Source organism: Mobula hypostoma, chromosome 5, assembly GCF_963921235.1.
Source record: "Mobula hypostoma chromosome 5, sMobHyp1.1, whole genome shotgun sequence".
NCBI classification, from domain to species: domain Eukaryota; kingdom Metazoa; phylum Chordata; class Chondrichthyes; order Myliobatiformes; family Myliobatidae; genus Mobula; species Mobula hypostoma.
In genome coordinates, this window is record NC_086101.1 from 3,455,718 (window position 1) to 3,473,504 (window position 17,787).

The 17,787-nt window shown below is 48.1% G+C and overlaps 1 protein-coding gene across 2 annotated transcripts in view; it reads left to right on the plus strand.

Moving 5' to 3' along the window:
- Positions 1-17,787, plus strand: part of skic2 (SKI2 subunit of superkiller complex) — a 130,309-nt gene that overhangs the window by 69,567 nt on the left and 42,955 nt on the right. For both annotated transcript variants that reach the window (XM_063047877.1, XM_063047878.1), the window contains 3 exons: positions 6,758-6,904; positions 11,904-12,000; positions 15,894-16,106. In XM_063047877.1, coding sequence (XP_062903947.1) covers positions 6,758-6,904; positions 11,904-12,000; positions 15,894-16,106 — 457 coding nt within the window. The remainder of the gene's footprint in view (positions 1-6,757; positions 6,905-11,903; positions 12,001-15,893; positions 16,107-17,787) is intronic.

Here is a 17,787-nt window from a genome sequence, read left to right on the forward strand (position 1 = left end):
GAAAAAAAAATCGAAAAATCTGAGAAATCCAATGAAATACAATGTTGGAAAGTGTATGGTTATGCACTTTGGCAGAAGAAATAAACGGGCAGACTATTATTTAAATAGGGAGAGAATTCAAAGTTCTGAGATGCAATGGGACTTGGGAATCCTCATGCAGGATACCCTTAAGGTTAACCTCCAGGTTGAGTTGGTGGTGAAGAAGGCGAATGCAATGTTGGCATTCATTTCTAGCGGAATAGAGTACAGGAGCAGGGATGTGATGTTGAGGCTCTATAAGGCGCTGGTGAGACCTCACTTGGAGTACAGTGGGCAGTTTTGATCTCCTTATTTAAGAAAGGATGTGCTGACGTTGGAGAGGGTACAGAGAAGATTCACTAGAATGATTCCGGGAATGAGAGGGTTAACATATGAGGAACGTTTGTCCGCTCTTGGACTGTATTCCTTGGAGTTCAGAAGAATGAGGGGGGACCTCATAGAAACATTTCGAATGTTGAAAGGCATGGACAGAGTGGATGTGGCGAAGTTGTTTCCCATGATGGGGGAGTCTAGTATGTTACGAGAATACACATAAAATTAAGATGTTTGCTGGCCTGGGCTAGCATCAGTGGCATCAGCAGTTGGTCTGCCACCTGCCCTCAGGGGAAGGAGAAATAAGGAACAATGGAGCAGCGTCTGGAGATGTGTAATGAAGGGATGTGGGAGGGAGAGCTGTCTGGAGCGGCTCCCCCCTTTGAACCCTGAACTGTTTGAAGTGATGGACAGGCGATACCCCAGCAGGGGGATAAAAAGGGACAGGTTCGCTAAGACACACACACGCCACCCGAGGTAACGAGACCCTGGAAGCGGTGCGCTTCTCACGAGTGGGTGAGAAGTACCAGACAACGACAAGGGTGAAAAGGTACGATCAGCGGGAACCCGGTGTGTGTCCGCCCTTGCCTGGGTGCCGGGTTCACTGCAGAGGATCGACCGCATCTGGAGGAGGGGTCACAGTCGGTGACCTCAGGTGACATCACCAAGGACCCGCCCAAAAGCTGTTTGCGAGCCATCCCGCTGGTCTGTGAGTGAAGCCGTTCTGAATGATCAGTTGTTCCTATTCTATGTCTCTCTTCCCCCACCTTGTCCATCGCCATGGCAACGATTACTGCGAACTGAACTGGACTGAACTTTGAGTCATTTTGAAATTGGTCATTTACCCCTAGACAACGATAGAGCTTGATTGATGCTGTTATCTTAATGCTGTGCACGTGTGTTTATCATCACTGAACTGTTGCATTTATTATCCTTTCGATTACTGTGTTGCTTGTTTCTTTAATAAAACTTTCTTAGTTCTAGTACTCCAGACTCCAACTGAGTGATCCATTTCTGCTGGTTTGGCAACCCAGTTACGGGGTACGTAACATAAGTGGGGTTCTCGTCCGCGATTTTGAACGCTAAATTTGGGACGGAGTAAATTGATTGGGTTAAAATTCCCGAAAGAAAGAAAAGACAAACAGCAGAAATGGAGGTTGAGGAATTTATAAAGGCGCCGACCTTGGAGGCATTAGAGGATGCCAGGAAATCGGAATTGTTAGCTGTGGCCGAACGGTTGAATCTTTCTAAGGTGAAGTCGACAATGAGGAGAGAGGAGATACACAGAGCTATTGTAGAGCACTATGTATCTAAAGGTGTGTTTCCCCAAGGTGAGCTGGGGGAGGTGTCTGTTGAAAAACCTGCTGGAGACGCAGTACAGGTACAGCTTGAAAAACTGAGACTCGAGCACGAGTTCCGGGTACGGCAGTTAGAACACGAAGAGAAAGAGAGAGAGGTAGAAAGGCAAGAGAGAGAAAGACAGTTGGAGAGAGAAGAGAGAGAGAGGGACAGACAGTTGGAGAGAGAGGAGAAACAGAGGGAAAGGGAATTCGAGTTGGAAAAGTTAAGGATAAGGGCCGAGCAGGGGCTCGTGCCGAACCAAGGTGGAGGGTTCCGGGCGACCCAGGAGGTTAGGCTGGTTCCCCCATTTGACGATACCGATGTGGATCGGTACTTTCTCCACTTCGAAAAAGTAGCTATAAGTCAGGACTGGCCGAGGGATAAGTGGGTTGTTTTACTTCAGAGTGTACTGAAAGGGAAAGCCCAACAAGCTTACTCCGCTTTATCCGCGGAAGATGCCCAGAAGTATGAGGTGGTGAAGGAGGCCATCCTCAGGATTTATGAGTTGGTCCCGGAGGCATACCGGCAGAGGTTCCGGAATGCGAGGAAGCGGTGGGACCGCACGTATTTGGAGTTTGCTCGTGAGATGCAAACATATTGTGAGCGTTGGTGCGCCTCGAAGGGGGTAGAGGGGGATTATGACAGACTGCTGCAGCTGATTCTGATTGAGCAGTTTAAAGGTTGTGTCCCTGAGGGTATGAGACCCTACCTCGATGAGAAAGAGGCAGCCACGTTAGCCGCAACTGCTAAGTTAGCGGATGAGTATGCGTTGACGCATAAAATGAAGTTTGCCCCGAGTAAAGGCTACCAGAAGGGTAGTCAGGACGGCGGGGAGAGTCCACCGGAAAAGTCAGAAAGTAAGCCGGGGACTAGTGAAAAGGATAAGGTAGACCGGGAGCAGTCTGGTAGGAAGTCTCCTGGGGTCGTCTGTTATAATTGTGGGAAAGTCGGACACTTTGCGTCCAGGTGCTTTGCCCCAAGGAAGGAGACGGGGAAAGGAAAAGCGGAAATTTTGAATGGCTGTATTGAGCTGTTAAGCGAACCGCTAGGGAAGGACAGGTCTGAAAAAGTCCAGGAAGGGCGCGAGAGGTTTATCTCGGCCGGACTGGTGTCAGTGAAGGAGAGGTTAAAACCAGTTCCAGTGCAGATCTGGAGAGACACGGGAGCGTGTCAGTCACTAATACTGAAGAGTGTATTAGAGTTTAGCTCAGAGACCCAGACTGGGGAGGTAGAGGTCAAAGGTGTTGGGGAAGGGACAGAGTCGGTCCCTTTGCACCAGATACATTTACAGAGCAACCTGGTCTCTGGACTAGTCACGATCGGGGTGAGGTCCGAATTACCGATGAAAGACGTGGAAGTCTTGCTCGGTAATGACATCGCCGGAGGAATCGTGTTCCCAGTCGTGAGATTGACGGGTCAGCCTGCCAGCATGGAGGCCCCGCCCGCGATGGTGAATTTGGCTGAAACATTTCTGCCAACCTTGTATGAGACAGGGTGTAGTGAGATAAGAGGTAGTGAGGGAGCTGGGACGGACGTAGCAGTAGCCAGGAAAGAATTTGTGCAGACGCAGGAGCGAGACGAGGGGCTGATGGTTTTTGCCGAGACCGCTCTCTCTGACACAGCCTTGACAAGCTATTGTGCGGATAAGGAGGTGCTAAGGAAGAAAGGGAAATCAAGTACAGCATCCGCAGATGAGGAGTGGGGGGTGGTGCAAAAGAGTTATGGGGATGAGGTTTTTAACATGGCCCACGAGGTACCCCCCGGTGGACATTTTGCGGTGCTGGAGGAAACAGTTGGTGGAATCATGAAAGAGAGTTACCGGCTGCCCAGGGGGAAAAATGTTATTGATCATGACCGACGCGAACTGAGACGGTCACCGGCTTTTGATATGCTAACAAACCTAGTCGGTGTTAGCGTGGAAATCAATGAAGCTAGGGGCCCCTTGATAAGAGGAAAAAACCATTTTGAAAAGATTAGGATGGGATCGGTCAGATGGGAGAAGGCTATTGTTTTGGCCAGGTCTACTGATAAGGTCTCTCCCTTAATCCCCGAAGGAGTAATTAAACGACTCGCACCCATGTGTTTGATTGTCCCGAGGAAATGCAAAGAACTGGGACGTTGGGTGATTGTGGTTACAATAGGGCGGCCAAGTAAACAACACCCATATTTTTCGAGTAATTCAGTGACTAAAGGGCTGATGAACACAGAGGTGTGTATTGGCAATTTAACACGGCTGTCTGAAGCCAGTCTGATAGTGAACCTTGAAAAAAATGAATTCGGCCACACGAGAGTCACTTACCTGGGAATTGTGGTGACACAGGGGCAGCTGGCAGCGATGCAAGCTGCAGTGCAGGCTATCGCTGACCTCCCCACCCCGACAGACAAGAGGGCCCTCAGAAGGCTCTTGGAGATGGTGGGGTACTGCAGGAAGTTTTGCAATAACTCTGCGGTCAATACCCGTCCCCCTCCTACTAAGCCCTTGCGAGAGAAAACTGAGTCGGAATGGGACGACCCTTGTTATTGTGGTCCGGGACAAAACCAAATGAGAGGTTACATTGGTCGCAATTCATCAGTGTTTTTGGCCACTATGAAGTTTGCTGAGTTGGAGCCTGGTCTAAGGGATTATTAATAACACGTGTAAAAGGAACAGAAAATGTGATGACTGTCTGTCAAGGTGTTGACAGCTTCAAATTCTCTGTATTAGCTAAATAACTGTTAAAGATGTATATTGTGTATGTATCAGATAATGTAGTCATGTTTGTAATTTTTACCTCCCGGTAAAAATCCTTAAAGGGGGGAAGTGTTACGAGAATACACATAAAATTAAGATGTTTGCTGGCCTGGGCTAGCATCAGTGGCATCAGCAGTTGGTCTGCCACCTGCCCTCAGGGGAAGGAGAAATAAGGAACAATGGAGCAGCGTCTGGAGATGTGTAATGAAGGGATGTGGGAGGGAGAGCTGTCTGGAGCGGCTCCCCCCTTTGAACCCTGAACTGTTTGAAGTGATGGACAGGCGATACCCCAGCAGGGGGATAAAAAGGGACAGGTTCGCTAAGACACACACACGCCACCCGAGGTAACGAGACCCTGGAAGCGGTGCGCTTCTCACGAGTGGGTGAGAAGTACCAGACAACGACAAGGGTGAAAAGGTACGATCAGCGGGAACCCGGTGTGTGTCCGCCCTTGCCTGGGTGCCGGGTTCACTGCAGAGGATCGACCGCATCTGGAGGAGGGGTCACAGTCGGTGACCTTAGGTGACATCACCAAGGACCCGCCCAAATGCTGTTTGCGAGCCATCTCGCTGGTCTGTGAGTGAAGCTGTGCTGAATGATGAGTTGTTCCTGTTCTATCTCTCTCTTCCCCCACCTTGTCCATCGCCATGGCAACGATTACTGCGAACTGAACTGGACTGAACTTTGAGTCATTTTGAAATTGGTCATTTACCCCTAGACAACGATAGAGCTTGATTGATGCTGTTATCTTAATGCTGTGCACGTGTGTTTATCATCACTGAACTGTTGCATTTATTATCCTTTCGATTACTGTGTTGCTTGTTTCTTTAATAAAACTTTCTTAGTTCTAGTACTCCAGACTCCAACTGAGTGATCCATTTCTGCTGGTTTGGCAACCCAGTTACGGGGTACGTAACAAGTACGAGAGGGCATGACTTAAGGATTGAAGGGCTCCCATTCAGAACAGAAATACGAGAAATTTTTTTAGCCAGAGGGTGGTGAATCTATGGAATTTGTTGCCACAGGCAGCAGTGGAGGCCAAGTCATTGGGTGTATTTAAGGCAGAGATTGATAGGTATCTGAGTAGCCAGGGCATCAAAGGTTATGATGAGAAGGTGGGGGAGTGGGACTAAATGGGAGAATGGATCAGCTCATGATAGAATGGCGGAGCAGACTCGATGGGCCGAGTGGCCGACTTCTGCTCCTTTGTCTTACGGACTATGGTCTTGTGAGTCCTTGTACAGAACACCCTAATTAAGGTTAACTTGCAGTTTGATTTGGGGCTGAGGAAGGCAAATGCTAAGTTAGCATTCATTTCAAGAGGTCTAGAACACAAGAGCAAGGATGTGATGCTGAAGCTTTATAAGGCACTGGTGAGGCCTCACCTTGAGTATTGTGAACTGTTATGGGCAACTAAAAGATGCCCAAAACAGAAGAGATGTACTGGCATTGGAGAGGGTTCAGAGGAGGTTCACAAGGGTAATTTCAGGAATGAAGGGTTATCATACAAGAAATGTTTGATGGTTCTGGGTCTGTACTCACTGGAATTCAGAAGGATGAGGGGGATGTTGATTTTCGAATGTTGAAAGGCCTAGACAGAATAGATGTGGAAAGGATGTTTCTTGTAGTGGGGGAGTCTAAGACAAGGTGGCACAGCCTCAGGATAGAGGGGTGTCCATTTAAAACAGATGCAGAAACATTTCTTTAGCCAGAGGGTGGTGAATTTGTGGAATTCGTTACCACAGGCAGCTGTGGAGGTCATTTTGTTGGGAGTATTTAGGCAGAGATTGATAGGTTCTTGATTGGACATGGCATCAAAGGTTACGGGGTTCTCCGGGTAGTCGGGCTGAGTGGCAGGAGAAAAGGATCGGCTATGATTGAATGGCAGAGTAGATTCGATGGGGCAAATGGCCAAATTCTACTTCTGGTTTATTTCAGCCTGTGGCGTCGGAGTTTGGAGTTCAATTCAGGCGCCCTCCGTTTAGCAAGTTTTTGCATTCCTTCTTGTGTGCGGGTGGGCTTCCTCCCACAGTCCAGACACATACTGGTCAGTAGGTTAAATGGTCTTTGTAAATGACCTGTGATTAGGCTAGGGTTGAAATCCGTGGGTTGCCAGGTGGCGCAGCTGAAATGGCCTGTTCAGCACTGTATCTCTAAATATTCACCGTGGCATAGGGCTGGTTTATGCCATGGACCAAAACGTTTCACAACCTGAATTGTCAGTTGGGACAAGGCTCCTGAGAAATCATGATGGTCTAGCAATGGTTTGGACAGTATCTTGTTCGATTAGGTTTGATCTGTTGTCTCTCTCCCACACCTGCCTCCCTTTGCCAGGAGGATAAAGCAGAAGAAGATCTACGTGATCAGCACCACCAAGCGCCCCGTCCCACTGGAGCACTACCTTTACACGGGCAACAGCCAGAAGACCCAGAACGAGATCTTCCTGCTGGTGGATGCACAGGGGAACTTCCTCACCAAGGGGTAGGTGTGCAGTGTCTGTCAGAGAGAGGGTGTGGGGCAGTACCAAGGCTTGGGGGGGGGGGGTTGTCAGGGGCAACAGGGGTCCCCTACTTGAAGAAGAGAGAAATTAAAGATGGAGCCCAGCATAAAGCAGTTCCTTTTATACCCATTCCGATCCATCGATAACAATAATCTAATGAGGAAGTACTCAGTCAATGCTGGAGTTAAAATTAACCAGTGAGGAAACATGTTCACCTCAGGAAAGAACAAAGAAGCTCCAGAATTATGCTTTCCATAGGCACTAGAGGCAAATTAAAATGTTATGCAAATAAATCCACTTAACATAGAGGCAGATAATTAATCGTTACACTGCAATCAAATTTCCCTCGGGATTAATAAAGTATATCTCTATCTATCAAAGACAATGACAAACAGTCAGATTAAACACACTGCATCATCAGAATCGGGGTTATTATCAACAACGTATGTCGTAAAATTTGTTGCCTTGTGCCAGCAATATGTAAAACTACTGTAATTTACAATAAGTATATATACATGTAAATAAATTAAATAAGTAGTGCAAAGAGAGATCAAACACAATGAGTTAGTGTTTGTGGGTTTATTGTCAGTTCAGAAATCGGATGGTGGAGGGGAAGAAGCTGTTCCTAAAGCATTGAGTGTGTGTCTTCAGGGCACGTGGCCGAGTGGTTAAGGTGTTCATCTAGTAACCTGAGGGTCACCAGTTCGAGGCAGCGTGTCGTGTCCTTGAGCAAGGCACCATTTGGAGTCAGATGATCCAATCAATGAGCTGTGATTGGAGGTGTGGGTTGTAGAGGTGCCCTGCCCTGTTAAAAAGACACACAGTCAGGTTACCGACAGAGCCTGCACTTCTGAAGAAAGATCTGATTATGTACATCATGCCTCGATCAAAACAGCTCTCGGTGGACCTTGGAAGAAGAATTGTAGAGATGCATGAAGATGGAAAAGGCTAGAAAAGCATTTCTAAAGACCTGAGTGTTCATCAGTCCATGGTAAGAGAAATTGGCTACAAATGGAGGAAGCTCGGTACTGTTGCTACTCTCCCTAGGAGTGGGCATCTTGGAAAGATCACACCGAGCACAAAGTGCAATGCTGAAGGAGCTGAAAAAGAACCCAAGGATAACAGCAAAAGACCTGCAGAAATCTCTAGAACTTGCTGAAGTCTCTGTTCATGTGTCCACTATAAGAAAAACACTGAACAAGAATGGTGTTTGTGGAAGGACACCACGGAGGAAACCACTGCTCTCCAACAAAAACCTTGCTGCATTTCTCAAGTTTGTAAAAGACCACCCGGATGTTCTACAATGCTTCTGGGACAGTATTCTGTGGACGGATGAGACAAAAGTTAAACTTTTTGACAGAAATACACACAGTAATGTTTGGAGGAAAAAGGGTACTGCAGACCATCACCAAAACCACATCCCAACTGTGAAGCTTGGTGGAAGAAGCATCATGGTTTGGGGCTACTTTGCTGACTCAGGGCCTGGACAGCTTGCAATTGTTGAGGGAACAATGGATTCAAAATTGTATCAAGACATTTTACAGGAGAATGTCAGGGTGGCTGTCCATCACCTGAAGCTTAATAGAAGTTGGATAATGCAACGAGACAATCATCCGAAAGACAAGAGTAACTCAACAACAGAATGGTTTAAAAAGAAGAAAATTTGTGTTTTGTAATGGCTGAGTTAAAGTCCTGATCTTAATCCTGTAGAAATGTTGTGGAAGGACCTGAAGCAAGCAGTTCATGCAGGGAAAACCACCAATATTCCAGAGAGGAAACAGTTTTGTAAGGAGGAATGGACTAAAATTCCTCCAAGCCAATGTGCAGAACTGATCAACAGTTACCAGAAACGTTTAGCTGAAGTTATTGCTGTACAACGGGGTCACACCAGTTACTGAAAGCAAAGATTCGCATGCTTTTTCCAACAAATACATATAATAGTGGATCGGTTTTCTCAATAAATAAATAAGTAGAATGTTTGTGTTAGTTATTTAATTGGGTTCTCTTTATCTAGTTTTAGGACTTGCATGAAGATCATATTTATGCAGAAATAGAGAAAAATATACAGGGTTAACATACTTTCTGGCACCACTGTATTTATTTTGTGTGATTTTAGTATTATTATTGTGTTCTTTCTGTTCTGTTTTTTTTGTGCTGAATTTGATCGAGTAACAATTATTTTGTTCTCCTTTACACTTGTGTGCAGGAATTGACATTAAGCAATCCTGAATCCCGAGGCACCCCCTTTTGAAGTTGGTGGGTAGCGTTCCTCCTTTACGTCGCCCAGCACAGGGCAGTCGGCCAATAGTGTTGTGCCGAACTTGATGACGATTTACCCTAGATGTTCATCATCTATATTCCTCCTATGCAAATCTGAATATTCGTGTGCCTGTCTAATAGCCTCTTCAACTCCATCAAACTACACATTGCCCCTGGTAACCTATTCAGTCGTTGTGTTTATATAAAAACAAGCCCTTTCTGTCACCTTTAAACTCCACCCTCGCCCCCCCCCCCCCCATTCTCCAAAAGCAGTCCTCTGGTGTTTGACATTTCTATCAGGGGAACGATTCTCACTGCCAGAGGGAGTTTAATCCGGCCTTGGAGGTGTTGTGCTTTGGGAGGCCAAATGGAAGGAGAATTGATGTTGGGTCATTTAATAGCACTAAGGTAGAGGGGGCCAGAATCACTGACATACATCATGAAATCTGTTGTTTTGTGGCCGCAGTTCATTGCAATACATACTAATACTGTGAGTTACATTACATAGGCACACCGCAGAAGAGAAATCCTGAGGTTGTGTTCCTGGGTTTAGGGACCGTTCAGAAATCTGGTCCAGGTCCATAGTTCAGGTTTACGTTTAATTATCATTCAGCCATACGTTAATATAGCTGAATGAAACAGCATCCCTTTGGGGCCAAGGTGGAAATCGCATTACCTGCAGCATAGCTTTCAGAAAAACATACAGTCACATAGAAAAAATTATAGCCCAAGTCGCTGAGTGGCGGACAGTAGATTGTCCTGGCCCAGCTTGTTGTTCCCCTGAGTGAAGACTGGGGGGCAGCATCGAGCGACCCAAGCTGCAACCCAGCACAATTCCAGTGTACCCAGCAGAGGCCCACGTTCTCTCCCCTGGGTGACCGCTGCATCTCGAAGTTCATGGGTCCATGTTTAACTGCAAGTTCATGTGGGTAACGTCCACTGCCTTGTCCTCATTCCTCTAAAATACTCAGTCAAGTTGGTAAGGCATGCCCTCCCCTGTAGTGTGGTACTGACTCCCTAATGTCCCAGGACAAAGCGAGTCGCTCTGCAATGGCAACAACATGATAACATTCCTGATTAGACAATAAGGTACAAGAGCAGAATTAGGCCATTCAGCCCATCAGGTCTGCTTCGCCATTCCATCAGTGCTGATTTTCATTTTATTTATTTATTTATTGAGATACAGCACAGAACGGGCCCTTCAACCCCTTTGAGCTGTGCCACCCAGCATTCCCCGAATTAACCCTAACCCAACCGTAGGACAGTTTACAATGACCAAGTAACCCACTCGCCGCATTGGACTGTGGGAGGAAACCAGAGCACCCTGAGGAAACCTACACGTTCATGGGAAGTGATGTACACGTTCCTTACAGACAATTGAACCCAGGTCTAAGCATTGTGCTGCCACTATACTACCGTTCTTTAACCCCACTCTCATGCCTTTTCCCTGTAACCCTTAACCGCCTTACCAATCAAGGACCTCTGCCTTAAAAACACCCAGCGTCTTGACCTCCACAGCCAACTGTGACATTGAATTCCGCAGATTCACTACCCTCTGGCTAAAGAAATTCCTCCTCATCTCCATCCTAAATGGACATCCCTCTATCCTGAGTCCATGCCTCTGGTCCCAGACTCCCCCACTGTAGGAGACATCCTCTCCGCAGCCACTTTATCAATACGTTTCGATATTCAGTAGGTTTCAATGAGAAGCCCCGATTCTTCTAAATTCCAGTGAGTGCAGGCTCATAGCCTTCCTCAACTCTGACTCGATTTGGTGTCACTTTGCTGTTGGGCTACACCCGGGTGATCCGCAGTCTTGGTGAGAGGTGCAGTGGAAGATTCTGTTTTAACTCCTGTTGATCAGCATCAAAAAAAAGTCAAATTAAATCCACTGTGATTCAGTGTTGTAAAACAATAAAACATGAGGGCTATGGGTAATCCTAGGTAATTTCTAAAGTGAGTACATGTTTGGCACAGCATTGCGGGCTGAAGGGCCTGTATTGTGCTGTAGGTTTTCTATGTTTCTCTGAAAACTTCCAAGGGGAGTGGGTACTTTTTATAGGCACTGCACCACTGAGAGCATTCTAACTGGTTGTATCACAGCCTGGTATTGAAGAGCCACTGCACAGGATCGGAAAAAGCTGCAGATGGTTGTAAACCCCGCCAGTTTCATCTCGGACGCCAGCCTCCCCAGCATTGAGGGCATCTTCAAAAAGCAGATGCTTGAGAAAGTTGGCATCCATCATAAGGGCCCCCCCCTCACCGTGTTCATGCCCTCTTCTCATTGCTAACAATCAGGGAGGAGGTACAGGAACCTGAAGCCACACACTCAACATTTCAGGAACAGCTTCTTCCCCTTTGCTATCAGATTTCTAAATGGACAATGAACTTATGAACTACCTCATCGCTTGCCTCTTTTTCTGCACTACGTATTCAATTTAATTTTTTAAAATGTATTTCTTAATGTATTTATAGTTTATTATGATGATGTATTTCATTGTAAAACAACCAATGTCATGGCATATGCATGATGTTAAACCTGAATATGATTGTGAGCTTGCTGTGTGCTGGTAGGCAGGAACATTTCATACCCCCACCCCCGGCACTCTATAGTCTTGTGAGGCGATATGCAGGTCATGCAGTCTTTTCCATAGCCCCGTACTGGGGTGGTCGACCAGGAGGGAGGGACTAGTGTGTGACTCACCTTGCTGCTGGTTTCAGGTACTACGCTGCCGTGGACGCCAAGAAGGAACGGGCCAGCAAGCACTCTCAGACCTTCGGAGCGAAGCAGCCAACCCACTATGGCGGCCCCAGCCAAGTGAGTTGCCCGCTGATTGTTGGGGAGGGGTATTTGTGGATAGGGGCAGGATATGAGTGAGTGACGGAGGGAGCTGAATGAGAAGGTGGACGCGAGCAAATTACAGTAGACCTCTACTTCCTCTCAAGGCTAAAGAAGTTTGGCATATTCCTGTAGACCCTTGTGTTGCAGTTAGTGTCAGTCATTGATGGCCACTCCCCCTGTGCTAGCTAGGGTTTGGCCCCTGAAAGAGCATTACAGCTCCTCCCACTAGCTGCAGTTCAGCACCAGCAGAGTTTAAGTCCAGCATGCAGAAGCCACAGATATTCTTGTCGCTCTCTGGGTTGCCGTGAGCTGGGCATCACTGTGCCTTGGGTACAGTAACCAGTGTGAGGTGTGCTGTCGTACAATGGGCCCAGGCATATATTTCATAGTCATAGTCATACTTTATTGATCCCGGGGGAAATTGGTTTTCGTTACAATTGCACCATAAATAATAAATAGTAATAAAACCATAAATAGTTAAATAGTAATATGTAAATTATGCTAGTAAATTATGAAATAAGTCCAGGACCAGCCTATGGGCTCAGGGTGTCTGACCCTCCAAGGGAGGAGTTGTAAAGTTTCATGGCCACAGGCAGGAATGACTTCCTATGACGCTCTGTGCTGCATCTCGGAGGAATGAGTCTCTGGCTGAATGTACTCCTGTGCCCACCCAGTACATTATGTAGTGGATGGGAGACACTGACCAAGATGGCATGCAACTTGGACAGCATCCTCTTTTCAGACACCACCGTCAGAGAGTCCAGTTCCATCCCCACAACATCACTGGCCTTACGGATGAGTTTGTTGATTCTGTTGGTGTCTGCTACCCTCAGCCTGCTGCCCCAGCACACAACAGCAAACATGATCGCACTGGCCACCACAGACTTGTAGAACATCCCCAGCATCATCCGGCAGATGTTCAAGGACCTCAGTCTCCTCAGGAAATAGAGACGGCTCTGACCCTTCTTGTAGACAGCCTCAGTGTTCTTAGACCAGTCCAGTTTATTGTCAATTCGTATCCCCAGGTATTTGTAATCCTCCACCATGTCCACACTGACCCCCTGGATGGAAACAGGGGTCACCGGTACCTTAGCTCTCCTCAGGTCTACCACCAGCTCCTTAGTCTTTTTCACATTAAGCTGCAGATAATTCTTCAGATAAGTATTTGCGTGCATGCGTGTGTGTGTGTTCGTTCCTGTTCCTGTTTCTGTTCCTGTTCCTGTTATGAAATAGTTGATGTATTCACTGGTATTGAGTGTCTTCTGTCTCCACTCGGTGAAATCGCCAATCTGATTTCACACAACACTCTACCATTCTCTTAGAGCTCAGTACGCTCTGCACGTAACCGCAAGAAACTGCAGAGAGTTGTGAACGCAACTCAGCCACACCTCCATGGGCTCTGTCTGCACTTCTGTCTGCACCCACCCGTCCCAGACATTCTCTTTGTGACCCATGCATAGGAAGACCCAGATGCCTCTTCACGAGTGCAGAGGTTCAAAGACTGATAGAGCCGTACTGCACAAAAGCAAGACTTTTGGCCCAGCCCGTCCACGCTGACTTGTTTACTGCCTAGTCCCACCTACCCGCACCCATGTGCATTCCCTTCAGACCCCTTCCATCCACATACCCATCCGGACATCTCTTAAATGTCGCAATCGAACCCACGTCCACCAATTCCGCTGACAGCTTGCTTGTTCCACACTCTCACCACCCTCCGAGAGGTCCCCCCTCATGTTCCCCGTTTCACCTTCCACCTTTAACCCATGACCTCTAGCTCCAGTCTCACCCAACCTCAGCAGAAAAAGCCTGCTTGCATTTATAACTCTCAAAATTTTGTATATCTTCATCAAATCTCCCCTTATTCTCCTATGCTCCAGCAAATAAGGTCCTGGCTTATTCAACCTTTCCCTATAACTCAAGCCCCCAAGTCCTGGTAACACCTTGTAAATTTTTCCTGTACTCTTTCAGCCTTTCTGATATCTGTCCTGTAGGTAGGTGTCCAAACTTGGCCTCACCAATGTACTTGGGTGGTGGGTGGAAATATGTCTCCAGCAAAGGAGGTGTAAGGCACTCCTTCCCTTCCCTCCGCTAGTCTGCAGGTTGCCCTTGGGCAAGGGGTAGCACCAGCTCAGCTGCCCCACCCTCCGATCAGGCTCACGTGAAGGCATGGGAGCCAGGTGGAGGATGGTCGTATCAGCAGCTGGTGCATATCATAAGTCCTGGTTACGCGACCACTGACGCCAGGCAGACAATCTCTGAAGAGCTTTGATAATGGCTGGGTTCACCCTTCTTGTAAAAACACTGGTCAGAAGGCACGTCTGTAGAAAAATTTGCCACGAGCAATGATGGTCGTGGGAAGACCATGATCGCTCATGTCAGAACGAATGAACAAATACATCTTCGACATAACGTCGGCAAAGGAAGGGTGGATTTGAGTTGGAGGAGAGTTTGGGCTGGGGGAAGATGGAACATCTGCGATAAGGAGGGGTGTGGGGAGTCAGTAATACTGGGAGACACAGCGGGAGATGTTAACATGAGCACAAGAGATCATTCAGATGCTGCAAATCATGAACAACACATACAAAGTGCACTTAGCAGGTCAGGCAGCATCTGTGGAGGGGGAGAAACGGTTGATATTTTAGGGCCGGTACCCTTCACCTGGACTGGAGAGAAGGGGACATCACATTACATTAAAATAAATTATTCATAACCAACACAACAAAATTGTCCTACAGAGACTTCCCCAATCCAGCCCCGCTTCCAACACGTGTCCATGTTCTGCCCCTGCAGTTTTTCTTTGTTTGTATCGGGTTCTTTGTAGTTACTGTGAATGCCCACAAGAAAGTGAATGCCAGGGTAGTACAGTGAATTCCGGTTAATTGGGCCATTGGTTGATTGGGGTAGCCTCTTATTTGGGACAACCCTTAAAGAACAAAAACTAAATCAAGGAAATAGCCAGGATTCATTTTGTTAATTTGAGACACTATCCCGCTTAATTGGGACGGTAAACTGTTGCTGAACAGTTCCTAGCTAGTGTCAATCATGTGTACTTGTGTGACAGTGTACGTTACGGAGATTGGTTTTTAAAATATCGTCACTTGCACGTGCTTGTGTGATGTTATCTAACCACAAGTGAGAAAATCTGCAGACGCTGGAAATCCGAGCAACACACGCAAAATGCTGAAGGAACTCAGCAGGCCAGGCAGCATCTACGATGAAAAAGTACAGGCGACGTTTTGGGCCGAAACCCTTCAGCAGGACTGACCGAAGGGTTTCAGCCTGAAACGTCGACTGTACTCTTTTCGCATAGAGGCTGCCTGGCCTGCTGAGTTCCTCCAGCATTGTGTGTGTGTGTTTGTGTTGTGATGTTATCTATTTGGGCCGATGGACACCGGCTCCAAAATCACTGCTTTTTGAAAATTTTGATTTATGCAGGAAGGCAGTGAAGGCAGTCCATTATCTGCACTAGGTATCTGAGCTTGTTTTGTTCATTTACAGTCAATTAAGAGAACATGGCAGCATACACCGGATGAAGTCCTCTGTTGATAATTATTAGCAATTAATTTGCAGTTTTATAGTGCTGTAGTAATGTTGCTAGTGTTCTAACCTGTTTCGTATTTCATTTCAGTTAAACAGTAGTTAGTCTTTTTTTAATACCCTTTAACTGTTTCCACGAAACTTCGGCTAATTGGGGCAGCTGCTTAACTGGCCCAAAATGTGCTGGTCCCGATTGACTCGAATAGACTGTCTGTGGTGACATATACGTGCTGTGATGATAAGTTTACGTTAACCCGAATAGACTGTGCGTGGTGACATATATGTGTTGTGATAGTAAGGTTACTTTGAACCTTGAACTTTGCCTGCCCCAGGACAAGAGTGTTTGGCTGTCCCTGATCGACGTCCTGCGGAAAAAGGACAACCTGCCCGTGGTGGCCTTCACCTTCTCCCGCAACCGGTGCGACGAGAACGCCAACATGCTGACCACCGTTGACCTGACCAGCACTGTTGAGAAGAGTGAGATCCATGTCTTCTTCCAGAAGTGCATCTCTCGGCTGAAGGGCACCGACCGTGAGCTGCCCCAGGTACTGTCTGGGACCCCGGTCAGCTGGTGGGACGATACTAGAGCTGCGCGGGTCCGTGCCACAGGAAACAGCTGGAACCGTATCAGCTGGTGGGACGGTCTCAGTGGCTTTCTCCGCATCTGTGGAAGTCCATGTCCCAGGTACAGTCCAGAACCCCACGGTTGGTGGGATAGTCCCAGTGGCTTTCTCATTACTGTGGACGTCCATGTCCCAGGTACAGTCCGGAACCCCACGGTTGGTGGGATAGTCCCAGTGGCTTTCTCATTACTGTGGACGTCCATGTCCCAGGTACAGTCCGGAACCCCACGGTTTGTGGGATGGTCCCAATGGTTCTCTTCATTTCTGCGGGAGTGGGGGGTGTCCAAGTCCCAGGGACAGTCCGGAACCCCACAGTTGGTGGGATAGTCCCAGTGGCTTTCTCCGCATCTGTGGAAGTCCATGTCCCAGGTACAGTCCAGAACCCCACGGTTGGTGGGATAGTCCCAGTGGCTTTCTCATTACTGTGGACGTCCATGTCCCAGGTACAGTCCGGAACCCCACGGTTGGTGGGATAGTCCCAGTGGCTTTCTCATTACTGTGGACGTCCATGTCCCAGGTACAGTCCGGAACCCCACGGTTTGTGGGATGGTCCCAATGGTTCTCTTCATTTCTGCGGGAGTGGGGGGTGTCCAAGTCCCAGGGACAGTCCGGAACCCCACAGTTGGTGGGATAGTCCCAGTGGCTTTCTCCGCATCTGTGGAAGTCCATGTCCCAGGTACAGTCCAGAACCCCACGGTTGGTGGGATAGTCCCAGTGGCTTTCTCATTACTGTGGACGTCCATGTCCCAGGTACAGTCCGGAACCCCACGGTTTGTGGGATGGTCCCAATGGTTCTCTTCATTTCTGCAGGAGTGGGGGGTGTCCAAGTCCCAGGGACAGTCCGGAACCCCACAGTTGGTGGGATAGTCCCAGTGGCTTTTTCCATTACTGTGGAGGTCCATGTCCTAGGTACAGTCCAGAACCCTGCCTGCAGGTGGGAGGGCCCCACATTTGTGGGTCTGGTCGGAGGGTTTTGTACTTCCCACACTGAGCAGATGGGGTGGAGGCTAACTGCTGTGAGGATTTGGGGTCAGGGTCCCTGCGATGGGTGTTTGGGGATTGGGGTTGCCACCATGGCTGGGTGGGTAGCGTTTGGAAGCCGGGGATCCTACAGTGGGTGTCTGGATTGCTGGATACTGGGGGAGCAGCAACCCCACGGTACATATGTGGTAATTAGAGGGTACTCTAAGGCATCCGTTAGTCTTGCGAGACCATGGACCTGCGCCTGGAAAGTCTTCACTCTCCAGGGTGCATGGTTGTATGGAAGACCAGCAGTTGCCCATGCTGCAAGTCTCCCCTCTCCGCGACACCGATGTTGTCCAAGGGAAGGGCATTAGGACCCATACAGCTTGGCACCAGTGTCGTCGCAGAGCAATGTGTGGTTAAGTGCCTTGCTCAAGGACACAACACGCTGCCTCAGCTGGGGCTCGAACTCCCGACCTTCAGATCACTAGACCAACGCCTTAACCACTTGGCCACCTGCCCACACTTGATAACGGTCCCCACAATGTCTGCGTTAGTACTTACCCGCGGATAAGAGTCCCCACAGTGTGCAGGACCATGGTTGTTCGGGGGGATCACACTGTCCACGATGGGTGGTCTC